Source organism: Opisthocomus hoazin, chromosome 9 (assembly GCF_030867145.1).
Source record: "Opisthocomus hoazin isolate bOpiHoa1 chromosome 9, bOpiHoa1.hap1, whole genome shotgun sequence".
NCBI lineage: Eukaryota > Metazoa > Chordata > Aves > Opisthocomiformes > Opisthocomidae > Opisthocomus > Opisthocomus hoazin.
The window spans coordinates 22,741,998-22,759,439 of NC_134422.1; the positions used below are offsets into that span (position 1 = coordinate 22,741,998).

A 17,442-nucleotide genomic window follows, 5' to 3' on the forward strand; every position below is an offset into this window, starting at 1 on the left:
CCTGCTCCGTGATGATAAAGCGGGAAGAAATGGTCCTCTAGAACTGACAAGCAGCTCATCTGGCCCCCTGAGCCAACAGGTTTTTGAAACCTTGCCAAAGTGCTATCCTCTCGTGAACTTTGCTCATTTTAATATCATTTTAATGCCAAAACACACCTCCATCCCGAAGGCTACCCCCCTCTGAGGTGCGACCACCCCTCTTCGAGTCTGCGCTCTCGATTTTTCGTAAACTATACCTTTAAATGTGAAGCGAGAGAATTTTACACCAATCATGATAAAAAATATGTATGACTACAGTCACTCAAACTCCACCTTAAAGGTAGAAAGAATATAAAAATAACCAGGGAAATGGGGGATTTTCTGAGAAGAAGATAACACTGTAGATCTTCAGAGAAAAAGAAGATAACAACGTGAGCAAGTCAAGGGAAACTCCACCTCAGACTGCCTCCGACAACCAGGATTGGCCGACGGGATGAGCCTTGCTTCTCCCCCCCTTGGGACACCTTGGGTGAGACTTAAACTAAGCGCTTTTCTTGGGAATAGTTACTCCCTAATGTTTATAGCCAGGCTGTATTATTTATAACCTTTTCACGTGTTTTATATTTGCACGTGCTTTCTTGCAGACAGTCACTATCACCAGCAATTCAAAAAACATATATACCTGTTGCAGAAATAAAACTGCACTGTTTCAGTAGCCAGTTGTCCCAGTTTCTCACTGAACGCGACCAAATGCGGCCGTGCTAGTTCATGAGCACGACTGGACTGAAGGTGCAGACTGCTATTAGTGTATCCAGAATCATGGTAGTTTAATATACATATTAAATGCGACTGGACTGGTAGTGGGAAATTGGACATCACTCAGAATTTAAACTTAGCCGCACCTAGCCTCTCACTTCGGTGAATAGCGTTAGAAAGCAAGGGGTTTTATTTTCTGCCAAATTAACGCGACAGTACCCAAACCACAAAATGATAGCGGCATTCCCATTTTCTTACCAGTGAATGTCTCATTCCTTTACCCAGTAACAAACAGCATTAACAGAGGAATTTTCTCTGTCCCCTAATTCTTGAAGATTTAGGACATTTTCCTAGGCATTAGTTAGAGCAGCACTAAATTTCTTCAGGCAGCTCTCCAGTTTCCCACTAACTTGGCATATGTTTCCCCAAAAAGCTGTTTTACAAAATGGGAAGCATCCTCTTTCGATTATGGCAAGTTTTTGAAGGAAAAAACAGTCCAGGCTGAACTTTTGAGAAGTTTCAAGCGAGGCTGTGGATTTTGATGCTAATGCATCCTTTACTGAATGCCAACGTTTAAAGTGTACTCCTGTCTCCTGCTTGTTTTCCAAACTTGTTGATAAAAGTCTACTTTTTGCTAGCAGCTATGAACCCTGTTACCATTATCTACCTCTCCCTGGGCATTCTACAGGGAGCAGGCAGAAATATATGAACAAAGTAAGTGAAGTATTTTTTAGACCTGATCCAATAGCTTTCTCAAAGGCTTGGCCAAGTCTGTAGAAGAAAATTCTGCAGGGAAGGACCTCTGCATGTCTCTCTCTCCACAGCACCTGCACATGAAGTACATCTTGTCTCATCTAAAATAAACTGTATGCAAGTTTAGAAACCCACTCCCAACAGTTCCTGGTAAGCGAACAAGAGAGATAATGAAGAACACATGACAGATGCTAATAAGCCTACCCATTCAAAGAGCTCAAATGATAGTGCGATGACAGTGATATAAATATATCTACTGAATAATTGTTTATAGGCAAGAAGGCTAACCCCATTTACTTGATGAGATCCAAAGATTTGCCCAAAACATGTCAAGTTCTGCATCATACATTCACTCTCCTCTGCTTCAGAGCTAAAACACACTTTAAAATGTTAGCATAACATACCCCAAGAATCTGACTGAATAACAAAGCGTAGAGTGGATTGACTGCTCCATTCACAGCTGCTGACAGAGATCCAAACACCATGTATGGCCATTCAGAGGCGTTGTATTTCAGAATCCTAGTAAATGACACAGGCTTGACATCTTCCTCCACAACAACAGAGTCCTGAAAAAACAGGTTGGGTTTATGAAGCAAATGCACTCCCCTAGTGATGTCCTCCGTTTGACAATGAGATAAAATAATTAGCATGATCCGTAAAGTGGCCATCTAGTGCTCAAACAGCTGGTCTAGCTTTGCACAGGAAGGGACAGTGATGTGTCTTGGCTGCTGTATGGAGGTCTTTTGTAGGGCTGGGGAGTCACAAGAGGTTACATACATGACTACCTTCATTGTCCCTGGAGAAGGAGAGAGAGATTCATGCCTTGTGCAGCTCTACTGATTCCAGCTTAAGAGGTTGATTATGACCAGTTTAAGATTTTCTGCCACTGAAACTCAGGCTGTTCCCTTTTTGCTGCCTCCAGGTGAGGTGTGATGCAATACCCAGTGCCAAAATTTAAACTCCTTCCTCACAAGCGCATTTTTGTGTCACTCATGGAATCTTCTTAAATATTATTTTAAAGTATTGTGGGTGAACACACAGACTCTGCATCAAATTAACAGGTATGGTGTATAATTAAAACAAGCGAGATCTCAGAGTGATAGCTGGATTCAGGCCTTGTACACGCTAATTACGCCTCCTTCTGTGAAACATCCCCAGACTATGTGCTGAATTCCCATAATTATTCCCAGTGAGAGCAGAATATTCATCATCAAATTATAACTTACCCTGCAGTTTGATTTGTGCAGAATTTTTGTAACACTCAGTGTGCTGAGCCCTGCTCTTCTCCCTCAGTTCACATGGCTGGAAACGCCCAGACAAAACAGACCCTGTGAAGACCTATCTATCTGCTGGAAATGTGCAAGGATGAAGGGGTAGAAGCATCTTGTATTTTCTCTTCCTTCTGAGGTAATGCCAGAGGGACAGCACTAAAGCCTCCTACCCACAGAGCAGGCTTAGCAGTAGCAAGAACAGTGACTTCTAAATTCTGCTCTCTGCACTGAACAACTGTAGCCAAGCAAATTATTGCAGGGAGCTTCATAAGGACTTTGGAAACCCACTGTGTATATTTCTACATATTCTGTGTTAAGGCATGCTGTCTTTGTTTTCTATGCTAGTTGATTGCATGAGGACACTGTCAGTGAAAGGACTCTGGGTTAGGTTGCAGTGAGGGTCTCTCTGTACTCAAATCTCCAGATGATTTTGAGAAAAAAGTGAATTTACTCTCTATTGAACAAGAAGCAGTATCATTTGTATCACTGATTGGCTATTACATTTCACAGACTGAGAATTTTGCTTTATGTCAGTTGATTCAGCTTTTATGAGTATACCTTTTTCAACTTAATCTACAACATATATCAATTTACCAAAAGGTCATGCTCTGCTAGAAGTTTTATATGGACCAATAAGCATAACAGCCATCAAAATGCAGCCTAGGGTTTACAAAGAGGATAAGAACTGAAGCTGTGGTTTTATTAAATAGAGAAAAGGATCAATCCAAGAAGATGTAGCTGCCAGCAACTCCTATAACAGAGGCACATACCTACAGGTTATTATCACCAAGTAATACAACCTGTTCAGTTTAAAATTTACTAACAAACTATTGGACCTGACCTTTTTTGCTTGTCCATCATCTTCTTCATAAGAAGGCATATTATACATAGACTCTGCATGATCTCTTGCAACGGATAATGGAGGGTCAGGGACCACATTAGAGAGCTGAGATCTGGAGCGCTGCCGAAGTGAAGCTCTGTGAAGAGAACAGAAATGTTTTTTAATTCACAGCTCAGTAACACAATACTGGCTTGCAAAGCAGGTGCAGTTTTCATGTCAACTAAATCAGGATTCACTGAAGCAGATCATAAGAACCCCATGGACTTTTTCTTTTTTTTTTTATGTTCTTTCAACTTGTTGAGAAGAAAATATCCCACAACAGGGACAAATACTCTTCAAAATTGTATTCCACCCCCACCACTCAGATGTTGTCTCATATGTACCCTGCACTACGTATGTGTTAAGCAAAATGGAGATGTATCCTACTATATTTGCACAAGCTTTTAAGACACCAAGTCAACTCACCGTTACCACTATGAAGTAATTCAGTCCAGAAAAACAGGATGCTGAAACAATTCACCTCTATCTCTGACAAAACAAAACCCTTTAATGTAGGAGACATGTACTTACTTGTATATGTCTGAAATGGACTTGCCTGAAAGAAATGAGTGTCCAGCTACAAGACAGTCTGGCTTGTAAAATGCTTTAACTTTCATCAGGTAGAAGCGATAATAAAAATGTCCTTGTACATTGCATTGATTTCTCAAGTAATTGCACAGCAAGTTATTTTTCAAGTGACTGGACTGAAAGCACATTAGGTAAAACAAATACATGGCTGTACGCTAGTAATGTTAAAAATGGAACACTAATGCAGTAAACCAGAATTGGAGAGAAGGTAGTATGGATAGGAAGAGGAGTAAAATTAAGAGTCTTCCATTTATCCATGGGCTTTCAATCAGTAACATATTACCCAAACTATTTCTTTCCAAGTGAACTCTTAGTAAAATGCTTGCAGCCCTTCCACCCTCTTTTATGCAACATACACAGAAGTGATTCATTAACCCTATTGGGATTTTGGAATAGTGGGACGAAGTACAGAGATCTGGAAACATATGAAGATTTACAATCATTTTTAAGACTCACCGCAAACCGGCCCGATAGCTTCCTCTGCTGAATGACTGGACTTTCTCAAGATTTGGCTCAACCACATTATTTTCTGCAGCTGTAAAATGTAGCATATAGAGCTCTCAGTTTGTGCTAAAATGAACACAGCCTAAGTCCACTGTGGCTCTGCAAAAACGTGCAGTGTCTTGAAGTCATAACTGGAATACATTGTAGAAGGCAAAAAAGGTAATACAACCTTGCTACTCAACCTACACGTACCACAAGTTTTCTATTTGTATTTGACATGATGAAGTTAACTGAATACTAACCAAAGGACCATCTCACTTGGGAAGTGACTGCTAAAGGCTGTTCCCCTATTTTAGCACTGTAATTGCTCCCTTGTTTTAAGATAATCATATCCAAGGTATGATGCTTCACAATAATACAACAGATTATTGTATTAGATCTCCATTTCAAGAAGTTTTGATTCAAATGTGCCTTCAATAAAACAAATAGAGTGGTTTCAGCTGCTACTGAATTACTCTGTAATTTGCTTGCATTTCAGATGCAGCAGGACTGGACTGTCAGCAATAACTGGAGCTATAAAATGATGGGTATTGCAGGTCAGGATTAATGTTTCAGGGCAGATCTAAATTAAGAAGGTCATTTAGAGCATATGCAGTAAAAACACTTTGGCCAGGGCTATCAATGTATTACTTCCATGCATGCTAAAATTCAGCCATAAAGGCAGAAGAAAAAAAGAGAAGCAGCTAGCCCCCACTAAAAAAAAAATAAATCTGCATTCTGTGGAATTTTACATTATTTTAAGAAAGAAAATAAAATGCTTACTTTCCGATGCTTTTCTGTTAAGTGCTGTGTCTCCTTTGCTTTGCAAGGTCACCAGCATGAAATAAACCCCTTTCCTCTTCAAGAGTTCCTCGTGAGTTCCTCTCTCCACAGCCCTTCCATGCTCAAACCCAACAATGACATCGGCAGCTTTGATGGCTGACAGGCGGTGAGCTATCGAGATTGCTGTGCGGCCAAGGCGAGCCTGACAGGGAACAACAGCCCCATTCCCAGGACAGCGAACAGAAATGCTTAGAACCCGTGTTATGGTCAAATCAACAGGAGTCTTTCTAGTGGTTTCAACTGACTGACTTGATCTCCATCCATAGCCCACAGGTGAGCATCTGTTTCTGAGCAAAGGGAGCTACAGATTTCTGTTATGGTCCCAATGTATGAAAAAAATATTTTCTGTCAATAATACTAAGGTTCTACATGTGCATATGAAACAGCTATGAAGAAAAGCTTCTTACTGCTTTGTTGAAATTCAGCAGCACCCTCTGCAGAGTGCAGTAAAAATAATTTCTGCCCTTTTAAGTCTGATTTATGCCATGCTATAGCAAACCTTATGAAGTGCTTCTTGGACAGTAGCTTCACTTTCATTATCAAGTGCTGACGTAGCCATATCCAGAAGCAGGATTTTCGGGTTTCGCACAAGAGCTCGAGCAATAGCTATTCTCTGTTTTTGACCTCCACTCATCTGGCTTCCACCCTCTCCAACATGAGTGTCAAATTGCTGTGTGAAGGAAAAAATTTAAATGAAACAAGTAACAAAAGGGTCTGTTAAGCTTCTGGTGAAGACATGAGTAAAATGTCTCTCAGATTTGTCCTGGGAGTACACTTAAAAAATTATTGTCTTTGAAAGGCAAAAACATTGTTAGTGCACCAGATTCAAAGCAGAGCTGATGAAATAACTTCCTTCATAATGAACAACATCATTTTGCCTGAACTGGGGTTCCAACCCCAAGCCAAAAACATGTACTGATAAAAAGGTGAAATGTTCCGGTTTGGCTCAAAATCAGCAAAAGCTGAAATGGAGAGGAAACACCTGCCCACTCTCCGTCAGATGACTCACCAGCAAACTTTCCACAGAGCTGGACTTGTCTGCTGATGGCCTGTGACTCATGAACACTGTGTCTGTTATTCGTGGACATCATATTCTGGTGGTACCAGGTTCAGGTAGAGAATTAAATAAACACATAAAGTGTAGCATCTTAAGAGCCAGAGTAATTTTATTCACCTAGAGCCAAATCGTGTTTATTTCTTCATTTCCAGGAAATAAACAGGGGCCTTTACACAGCCTTTCTATGAATAGTTTCCTGGAAGCCTGGAAATGCATAGATGAAGGATAAAAAGTAGGTACTGACATTAGTCAATGGTACTAGAATCCTGTCAATCAGGTTCATTGTTGTAACATGTCACTTTGAGAAGCTACTGGGCAAAATAACATTCTAGAAAAGTAAACAGCTCAGTACTATCAAAGATGGGCTTTGTAAGGAGGATACCATAGGACTGATCAAAGCCCTATCATCATAAGGGAGGGAACCGAGGAAGAGGGAACCTCCAGCTAACTTACAAAGTTCATACAAGGAGATGAGGTTGTGAAGATCAGTACAGACTGCTCAAAAACAGATGTTGGCTATTGAGAGTCAGGACTCTAAACTGCTTTTAGCCTAAGCAGAAACAGATGTCCACAGCATGAAAAATACATATCTTAAAATCATGCTATGATAAGTACCATGACATTGAATGCTGTGCATATGATTCCTGAGGAACTAATTCTTCATGTTTTGGGGGGGGGAGGGTGTTGTTTTTTTTTTAAACTTGGTGACATACATGCAGTAAGACCTAATTAACTCTGGTCAAAGGAACGGTTGCTGCCTACTATCTATATTAATCTTCTGCCCTTCCACCTGAGCAAAAATGGCTTCATGAGGGAAAGGACAAAAGGATTCTCTATTTTTCTGTCAGATTCTGCCAAACATTTTAAAAGGCACAGCGCACCTGTGGCAAGTCCATGATGAAATTGTAGGCATTGGCCTGTTTGGCTGCTTTGATTATGTCTTCCATGGTAGCCTCATCCCGACCATAGCGAATGTTTTCTGCAATCGTGGTGGCAAACAGCACTGGCTCTTGTTCAACAATACCAATCTGTGATCGTAGCCACTGGATATTAAGGGAACGAATGTCATGGCCATCCAGGGTAATCTACAGAAGCCAATTAAAACATTGACACAAAAAAAAAAAGAAAAAAAAAGTCAGGGAGATCATCTCCTCCAGTTCAGAGACAAAAAAAGACACAATGGAAATGAAAGGCCTGTGATGCTGTGTTTCCATGACCAGCGTAAAAACCAACTTTCATACATAAAAGAATGCACTGCAGTAGCAGTAGTATATGCTAGTTCTTGGGCCTAGGAGTTGTGCTCTTTGATTTCATTTTCCAATACCTCTTTGTCCTTGGCCTCAGAAATAAAACCAGGTGGAAAGTAATCATCAAAATCACGGTTATATGCTTACTATAAATTGATTCTTTGTCTTTATACATTCAAATACAGGTCACCATGTATGTGATTTGTGCCAACTAGGAACATATAAATGGAATGAGACTGTTAATAGATGTAATTCATATTCTTAGCCAATCCATTACTAAATGATAATTGCATATACTAAAGCAATATTATGGGATAATGATTAAATGTTCAATACTGTGTTCTCCAGAATGGAAAATGATTTGTCACTCCTCAATTATTGTATCTATAGGTATAGTTTGTACTCAGATTTAGCACTGAATTTTTATTTTCTCCTAATGGTTTTTCTCTTTCACATAATTATTTTTTATAAGACTGTTCAGCATTCCCCTGAAATGCACAAGAGGATATTTAGCTGATTTAAAAAAAAAAAAAGAAAAAAAGTTAGGAGTCTTCCTTCCCACCTTGGAGAAGAAACAGTGTCATTCTTTCAATTCCCTAAGGCTAGAGAGACACATTCTAGATTGGTACACTCACCATGCCATCAGTCGGGTCATAGAAACGCTGGATGAGCTGTATTGTTGTACTTTTTCCAGCTCCACTAGCTCCAACAAAAGCTGTTGTCTCCCCTGCTTTAATAACCATATTAAGGTTATCCAAAATCTGGACAGGGAAAAAAAAGAAACAGAATCTATCCATTCGAATTCTCTCACAGTCGTATGTGAATATACCAAGTGGGTATATTCTGTATCTTAAAATGGAGATTCAAAGCAATTTTACAAAATTCAGAAAAATATTATGAAGAAGGAGGAAAAAGAAAGCCAAACATTTTTACACTGTTTGAAGAGTTTATAAATGCAGAGCAGTGTTTTCCATGACAGGCAGGCAGATTTTGATCGTTGTTTGTTCCTGTTGTTCATCACTAAGAACTAGTCAAATAAATACTGTCAGAGAACTTGGCAATAAATCCCCTTTAAACAACACTGCATGTTTATTATGAATGCCTGCTCAAGCATAAATATTAAGAACGTAACAGTGAAATTATGAAGAAAAATCTGATACTTCAATATTATATTGTCCAATAATTTACTTTTCCAAGGAGAATTTGTCAATTCACACACAGCAGTAGAGAATTAATGGTGTATACAGCTCCTGCACGTTTTCCTAGCATTTTAATGGGTCACATGACACATCCCTAGGGTGGTGGAAGAGTTTTATAAAATCTCCTTGCACGATTCAGCTTATTGCTTTGTGCCCTATCCTAGCACACGTTGATACAAGTGCATAACTGATTGTAAGAGAAGCTGTATTCAGGTGAATTCATCTGAAATTACTACGAGTTTATGTTCAGCAGCAAGGAATATGTATGGTCATGGATATGTCAGAATGGTAAAATAAGCAGAAAGATAAGTAGAAGAATCCTTTAATAGATAAATTATTTAGTCTACATTTAAACAGAGGGTCTGGGCTTCTGCAAAACAAACTCTACTGAAAATTTAGAAATCGCTGACAGAACTGGGATATTTTGATTGTTTATAGTAATTGTTTTCACAGAGTGGATGCTGAATAATTACCTTTACGTCTGGTCTGGAGGGATAATGGAACGTTACATTATGAAATTCAATTTGACCTTGTACTTTATCCAGCTTGTAGCCATCTTCTGACATGCAGTCAATAACGGGTTTCTAGGAGAGAATTTATTGTGTTATTTATTTGCTGTTAAACAGCCAACACTGCTGCAGTAATTTCCCCAACACTGCTGCAGTAATTTCCCCAAGCTGAGTCTGTTTTCCCTGTGACGGTAACTGCTGAGTGATCTCCCTGTCCTTATCTTGACCCACAAGCCTTTTGTGATATTTTTTCTCCCCTGTCCAGTTGAGGTGGGTGAGTGACGGAGCAGCTTGTGTTGGCACCTGGTGTCCAGCCAGACTAAACCATGACAAGTAGATAAATATGCCCAATACCATACAAAGCTATGGCACTTCTGTTTGAACAGACTTGGCTGCACTGAGCCAGCAGCAGGCTCTGCCCCAGGGCTAGCAGGCAAAGGATGTGAATTTGAAGGCCGCAGTGATGGGCGAGTTGCCACCAGTAGGTGGTACGGGCAAGATGAATACACCCTCATCTCATTTTAGGCTTACTGCAATTACCACAGTCAACCACTCTGGTAGTTTTAGCTGGCTGAGACATTTGACTAAGTTAATTTAGCCAGCTCCTTAGGAATAACATGGCACTACTTTGCTCATATAAACATTTCCCTACAGCACTGAACAACCAATTCATTGCTGAAAATCTGCACGCTTCATTACTTTGCATTTAAAACACCATCCTTGCACATCCAGTCGTAAGAGCTGGAATCCTGAAGTTTTGGCATGCAATGCTCTGGGTCTCACATACTTTTGGCCAGGCCTTGGCTATTGCGGACTGCTGGACATGAGCAGAGGACTAAGAGAATTTGAGGAATCCCAAAGAAACCAAATTTGCTAAGGGTAGATTTCTGAAGCATGGAATACAGAGAATTAGTTAAAACTATAGCAACACCAATATTTGATAAGTGAAACATGCATGATTTTTTATGTAACCTGACAGATTGAAGGGAATTTTAATACAAGAGATGTGTGTGTTCTAAGATGTTAAGAACAGCTGAAAGATTGGTTCCTCTTTAGCATTAAATTCAGATACTAAGCTATGAAGAAAAGTTTCACTGATCCAGCAAATGGGAACCTCAGTAGGGCTGTAAGTTTAGTTCCAGAAAAGAAAAAAATCTGTATCAGGGCAGAGCTGTGCTTTTACTGTCTCATCACAAATCTACAAATGCAGCAAGCAGATGGATCAAATTTTGTCACTCTTTCTCTAGACAGATGAAATCTCACTTTAATTTGCTTTTTTTACCCTAAGGTTATCTGACTCAGTCTTATCTTGAATTTTGAGATTAATTCTTACTGTTGCAACTCTTCTGTGCTTGTTAAATTTTTCTCTAAAAAACACTGCTCTTATTCATCTCTTGTTCGGTTTATCTTAGAGCTTTAGCTTATGAAGTGCATTTATAAGGCATATGTGTTATTAAAGAACATTGAAGGGTGATTAAAAAGTCCATTAGCTTTACCACAGCCCCTCTAGCCTTCTTTATATACCCTTGTGTGCTCTGTAAAAGACAAGCAGCTTTAGCACAATAAAGCTTGTCAATGACCAGAGATACTACGTACTGCTAAGAAATCAGCAGTATTTTGTCAACCACTAAATTTATACTGATAAAGAAAGGAATTCTTATCCATAAGTGCCAGTGGCTCTAAGACTTTCTCCTACAACCTTATTTCAAATATCTATCTGTCTAGATAATATTGTAATTAACTCTTATGACTGCTGCATGACCAGTGCATGTGCTCATTTGGTTTCATTTTCACTCAGGGTGGCTCTGGGACAGGTGACAGAGGCCACCTTTGCTACTAATGCCAACAGAGCCACATCTTTTGATGCCATCCGGAGGCTGGGAGCTAGACGCTTGCTGAATGTTTGGCCGCAAGGTGACCATTACTGCCTGCAGTACACTTTTCATGGGCCAGCACTGATCAGTGATTGTACGTAAGGAGAAATGGGAGTAAGAAACAGCAGTAGGTGAGGTACAGCTTCATTACTCAGAAATGGGCCATGAAGAAATCTGTTCAACACCCTCTCTGAGCCCATGTGCATGCCACTAGACTTCTCTATTGCACAGTCTATTTTCCTTTCATTGCACTCATTTTTCCTCATAAAACTACTACCGCTTGAGACACTTATTTTTCCACCACAAAGTGACACAGCTTAGAAATCCTTTACTTACTTTATCTATTGTCTCAAAAATGTTTGCTGCAGCCCCACGGCCTGTGGCAAAAGCTTCCAGACAGGGAGATGCCTGGCCAAGATTTAAAGCTCCTATTAAAACGCCAAAGAAAACCTGAAGAAGTGGAAAAAGAAATTAACAAAATATGACATACTTTTTTATTACAGTTTAGAGCTTAGTCAGGCAAATCAAACTACAGTACCTTAATGACTTTTTGTGCATCAGCTGAGCTGCAGTGATTCACTGTATGAGCATAATTAGCCCACAAGAAAGCAAACAAATGTATCTTAAAAGGGATTTTCACTGTCTTTCATAACTTTACTTCCAGGCTGAAGTAAATCAACTTATCTCTTATTGACCTAAAAACTTGTGCACCCAGATATTTACTGAGGTGCCACTGATGTGTTTTTAAGCCACCTCAATTTGACTGGGTGCCTGTGCCTTGAAACAAGGGCTGGAACCGAACATCGGTGTCAAGTAGATTATTTCGGAGGTGTCTTTTACCAGTAAGCAGATGAGAGACTACAGCAATTCAAAAACAGAAAGAAGCTTAAAACACTGTATTACAGCCTCCGTATATTGCAGTTCCTGTCTCATCCAATAATCATAAAACTTACTTCTGGAGCTGGTACCAGCTCCAGACAATATTTATTTCTCCATCTCACACAGAAATGAACTGTAAGGGTTGCCAACACTGGATAAGCCGCTATTCGAGGTGAGATTATTCTCAGTGCAGGTGGACAGTTTCTGCAGATAGCACATACCCGATGTGCTCACTGTTTTAAGTCCCTTTCCAAGAACAAAAGGGAAGAGTTATTCACTGGTGACTCTCTTCTGAAAGCCCCAGGATCCCCTTTTGGTCTAAGCCTAGGACAACATGAGAAAAAATAAGCCACACCATCCACTCTTCCTGGAAGGACTGACACATGATAAAGGCAGCTGGACACAGTATCGACTATCAGAGGACACTTCACTCCAAGAATTCAGCCTTGGAGTCTGGCCTTGCAGATCAGAAGCAAGTGAAGCTGGAGCACATCAACCAAAATGCCAAATGCATTTATTAAATATTTCCTAAGAGCTGCTAATGCTTCGTTTCCTATACCAGGGTTTTTATCAAGGTTCTTAAGTGTAGACAGGAACTACCTAAGGCTTAAAATGTTGGCAATCCTGATAAGAGACAGGAGCTTCAAAGAAAAGGATAGTGAACATCAAAAGATAAAGGCTTATTTACAACCTATATACCACACACATGCGAATGCATTGATTGTCTGTCTTTACCACAAGGAGTGAGCTGCGTTGTATTGCAAGTATAACTTATTCTTCTCAGTGATAATATACCAGGGTGTACTTGTCAGAATGAAATTTTTTCCTAGAATTTACTCTGCTTTATTCAGCCTTATTTTTTCAGTTACAGAGGTGCTTTGGCAGAGCAGATTATAAAGGTTTGGATAATGTCTTTGGTGTAGGCTCTTGGTCCATTTTTTGCTTTATTGTGGCTGATAGTTTGAACGTTCACCCTGAGCATTAGGAAAACTGGTGTGTAATCCTCTGTTTTAGTTTGGCAATACCTGAGAATTCTGCTAAGAAGCAACCAAGGACTCACCTAGCCTTTTGAATGCAACACAAACAGTTGTCAGGATAAATGGGCAATGTGTATAAGGAAACACTACCATTAAGAAAGAAATAAAAGTGCACAGGACTCAGTTCTCCCTTGCACCATAGTGATATTTACTGAGAATAACCCCCTGGTTAAAGTGGAAAAACTGTGCCCATACTGTGCACTGCAAACATCTACACTGGGATGTATAGATCATGCCGTAATTTTATATGCAGCTTTACTACAAACTAATTTTCTTGTGTGAACGAGTCCCAAAGCAAGTAGATTACATGCATGGCAGAATCCATCACAAACCTGAGACAGCAGATTCTGTATGTTTGATAGAAGAAGAAGGGAAAGCACTGGTTAGTCTATCTCAATGCAGTATGGCTGGTGCACAACAGTTTGTCAAAGACCAGGAAAAGCATATTTCAATGTTTTGTATCTACAAATCCTCCCCTCTTCCCCCCTGCAAGACTAGGAGTGTATGGTAGAAAACATGAAATACAAGAAAGATGGCTGGAAACTGAGAGAGGAAGGGGAGCATAAGGGAGATTCTCTCCATTGACAGCTACAATATTTCAGCTACAGGGTAGCTCCTTACTGTTCACCATTTGTCATTTGGAAGCACTGAACTATAGTTATCATGTGCAAGGCAAGGAAATTGCTCACTTTGTTTTTCACAGCACTACCTTGTATCAGCTACTGATGTCAAGAGCAGTTGCAAATGATTTCCTGTGAGGGACATCCTCCTTGAACAGAATGACTCAATTTTACAATGTTCTTGGAGTAATTTACCAAGCTCGATTTAACAGGAAGTTTTGCACAGCAGGCTGCTGGTGGTTGGGAGCTCTTATGGTGTGTAATAGGCAGAGAAGGATCAGAAACAGGTATCTCATCAGAACACCCAGTATTTACCAAGGTTCAGGAAAAATTTACTCTGGGTCTAGATTGGAGCCTGCCATTTGGGCGGTCCTGGCTTACAGCAAATAACCAAAGTATCTGTAGATATTGGTTTTATTGCATTTAGGTCATCAGTGTCTAAAGCATCTACTGTGCAGAAGTGGATGCATGAGTGACGTGCAGGTTAGTATGTTTTTTATATACGCTGCAGGAGCCACAGCCATGTGTGTTTTTATCAACATATATGTTTGTATGTTCTTTGTCATCTATAGAGCTGGGTGGGCAATTAGCAAGAGAAAATGGAGATTCAAAGGATCAGAAAGCATTCATGAGAGAGAGGTTCGGTTTGATAAAACTTTCTTTGGTCAGGTTTCTCATTACCACAATGGGGCTTTTCATCACCAACTAAGTTCTTCAGAGAAGCCAATATCCCAGAATGACATGCTGATCGACAAGATGGGAAAGCTAGTTTTACAGACCTCTGCCAACTGTGTAGCAGGCTCCTGAATGAAAGCATTATTCTGATCACAGAAGGCAGCATTTCAAATCTTTAAAATAAACATGTTTTTTTTTTATCTTATCCAATTGTGTCATACACTTTCATGCATACACTGAGTAATGATCTTTAAAAGACACATACAGTGTTTGTTACCACTAAGCCACACTAAGCTACAAATATGTGTTCCAGAATTAATGTTTTAAGAAACAGTCCAGAAAAGTTGCATCAAGCTAAAATGGGTACCTGCAGAAGAGTGCCAGGTGAATACTCTTCTTCTTCAAGGACAAGTTTAGAGCCATACCAAAAGGCTAATGCATAACACATGAAAATTATAAGCCACATGTAACCAGTGAATAATCCCATTATTATTCCTTTTCGAATTCCCCAGTGCTGAGCAAACACCAGATTCTTATCATATCTGTAGAAAGAGAGAAAAATAGAATGGGACTAAATGAATTTGATAGAAAATTCAAAATTAGCAAAGGCCAACAAAATGAGGTGTCTTCAATGACTGGCTGTGCTACAGTTAACAGAGGGTCCACATAAAGTTGATACCTCTCACTCTGAAGTGAGAGACAACTGCTGAAACCAGCAGTTCTCCCAGATCATGAAATCCTTATATGTTCTAGTGTAATAAGCACAAGAGAAGCCACGCTCACTGCAGATACCTCACTACAGGGTTTGGGGGTTTTAGCAGAGTGACACAGAACCTGAGAATTTGGCCAATGCTTCAGAGCACATTCTACAGCCATGTTATGTTTTAAATGAATTTAAGAGAAATTTGCAGCTTAACACCATCAAATCATTATATCTTGATGGAACTAGTTCTCTTACTTAGCTTGAAAGTACCCAAAGTTTTCAGATGTGTTGCAGAAGTGATATATCAGACAATGTTTCAGGGAAAATTTGACAGTATGTTCCTACCAGTGGGAATGACTTATTGTTATTGTCTATGTTTTATTTCACTGATTGACTGAATTACAAAACTGGTTTTGCATATGTAATGTTAATTGAAACCTAAATTTTTGTAACATACGTGCATATAATTCTCAAAGCTAACAGATGGTCATTGTTGTAGAATTTAGAGATTAATGCCATACCTCTTGAAATGCATTACAGCATTATGTTGCTACAGGAGAAAGAATATTAGAGACCTTACAATTTATCCAAACAAACCTTTCAACTTCTTTCTTCTCCCCACCAAAGGCAGCCACTGTTCTGATAGATGAGAGCACTTCATCAGCTACAGCTCCAGCTTTTGCATAAGCCTTTAATTCTCGGCCTGTTAGTTTTGCCACAGCCTACAAAAGCATAAGAAGCGCTGGTTACAGGTGAACTGTAGGTGCAAGACAAGGACAGCAGCAAGCAGTGCTGCCTGTCACGCTGCACTGTCTGCTCTGCCTGAGGTCACCTCCTCCGCTCTGAGCCAGCTTTTATTGGGCACGCTGCACACTTGAACACTTCTGTCTTCTAGTGTCAGCACATATACCTCTGTAGCATATGTTTTGCAGAACAGTTGCCCCCTTGGCCTACAGCTCTGCTTCAGGTAGCAAGAAAGAGCAGCTGACAACACCTGCTTTCCCTCCCTCCATCTCTCCCTGCTGCTAACCGGGCTTATGAAGACTGCAGACTGACAGTTTGTGCATCGGGGGAGGAAGGGGGAGCTTAAGTGGCAAGAGCAGCGCTTTAGCCACTGTGGCAGAGCCCAGCTTCAGGAATAAGAGGTAATAGTACTGATGGGGGGGATGGAAACAGATATTGCCCAACACTGTGCTTTGTTTCTTGGGCTGACGGCAATCAGGTCCCTACACAGCAGCCCAGAGCACACTGGATGCCAAAAGCTTACTTGGGCTCAAAAAAATGCTTAAATTAGTGGAAGCAAATGTAGTCATGTAAAATTCCACACAAGGATACTTTGGATTGGGAATGACATATCACTAGAAATTGTAAAGTATCACCATTTGCTTTCTCTCTTCAAATACCCTATCCCAGGCATCTATTAGCCGCTTTTGGAGACAGAAAACGAAGCTAGATTGACCTTGGGTCTGTTTTCTTTACGGTATAAAACAAAAACTTGGACTGGAAATGCTCATAAGGAAGAAACACTGAACAGTGGATATGTGAAAAGAAAGAGATGGGGACAAAGACATAGGAATGGAAAGAGGGAAAAATACAAACATAAAGGAGAATGAGCTCAGAAGGAAATTGCAAATGAAGGAAAGAGGCATTTTGGGGTTTATTTCATTCCCCGCCAGGATTCTGCTCTCCCACTTCACACTGAGTCATTATTCATGTCATCTACTTGGACCCAGCACAAGATTATAAAGGAGAGCAGGAAGATGAGACATTAGTCAGAGTTACGTTAGAGGTTTGACAGCAAAATGACAGCAAACTGCTCCTGACGGGGAAGAAGTGACATAGACAAAGGGCTAAAGCCGCCCAAAGAGCAGAGTGTGAGAGAGGGCAGAGGAGGAGCAGGAACTGCCCAGCCCTGCTGGGTGTGGGGGAGGAGGTAAGAGGGGGGAGGAGGTAAGAGGGCAGAGAATCACGCAGTTTCCCTCTTCCCTGTCCTTCCTCTCACAGTGACAATGAATTTGTAGGGAGCAGGTGGTGGAGCAGAACAGGAACGACTGGGAGAGGATGCAGCAGCTGCCAGGAGCAGGGACAG

The 17,442-nt window shown here is 40.3% G+C and overlaps 1 protein-coding gene across 3 annotated transcripts in view; it reads right to left on the bottom strand.

The window, feature by feature from the left end:
- The window catches only part of ABCB11 (ATP binding cassette subfamily B member 11), a 50,801-nt gene that overhangs the window by 15,938 nt on the left and 17,421 nt on the right, over positions 1 to 17,442 (bottom strand). For 2 of the 3 annotated variants that reach the window (XM_075431179.1, XM_075431181.1), the window contains exons 9-19: positions 15,951 to 16,075; positions 15,018 to 15,192; positions 11,776 to 11,889; positions 9,530 to 9,640; positions 8,493 to 8,618; positions 7,492 to 7,695; positions 6,053 to 6,223; positions 5,494 to 5,695; positions 4,684 to 4,762; positions 3,601 to 3,736; positions 1,893 to 2,054 (exon numbers count right to left, since the gene is read on the bottom strand). In XM_075431179.1, the coding sequence (XP_075287294.1) occupies positions 1,893 to 2,054; positions 3,601 to 3,736; positions 4,684 to 4,762; positions 5,494 to 5,695; positions 6,053 to 6,223; positions 7,492 to 7,695; positions 8,493 to 8,618; positions 9,530 to 9,640; positions 11,776 to 11,889; positions 15,018 to 15,192; positions 15,951 to 16,075 (1,605 nt within the window). The remainder of the gene's footprint in view (positions 1 to 1,892; positions 2,055 to 3,600; positions 3,737 to 4,683; positions 4,763 to 5,493; positions 5,696 to 6,052; positions 6,224 to 7,491; positions 7,696 to 8,492; positions 8,619 to 9,529; positions 9,641 to 11,775; positions 11,890 to 15,017; positions 15,193 to 15,950; positions 16,076 to 17,442) is intronic. The other variant, XM_075431180.1, reaches the window with a different exon arrangement.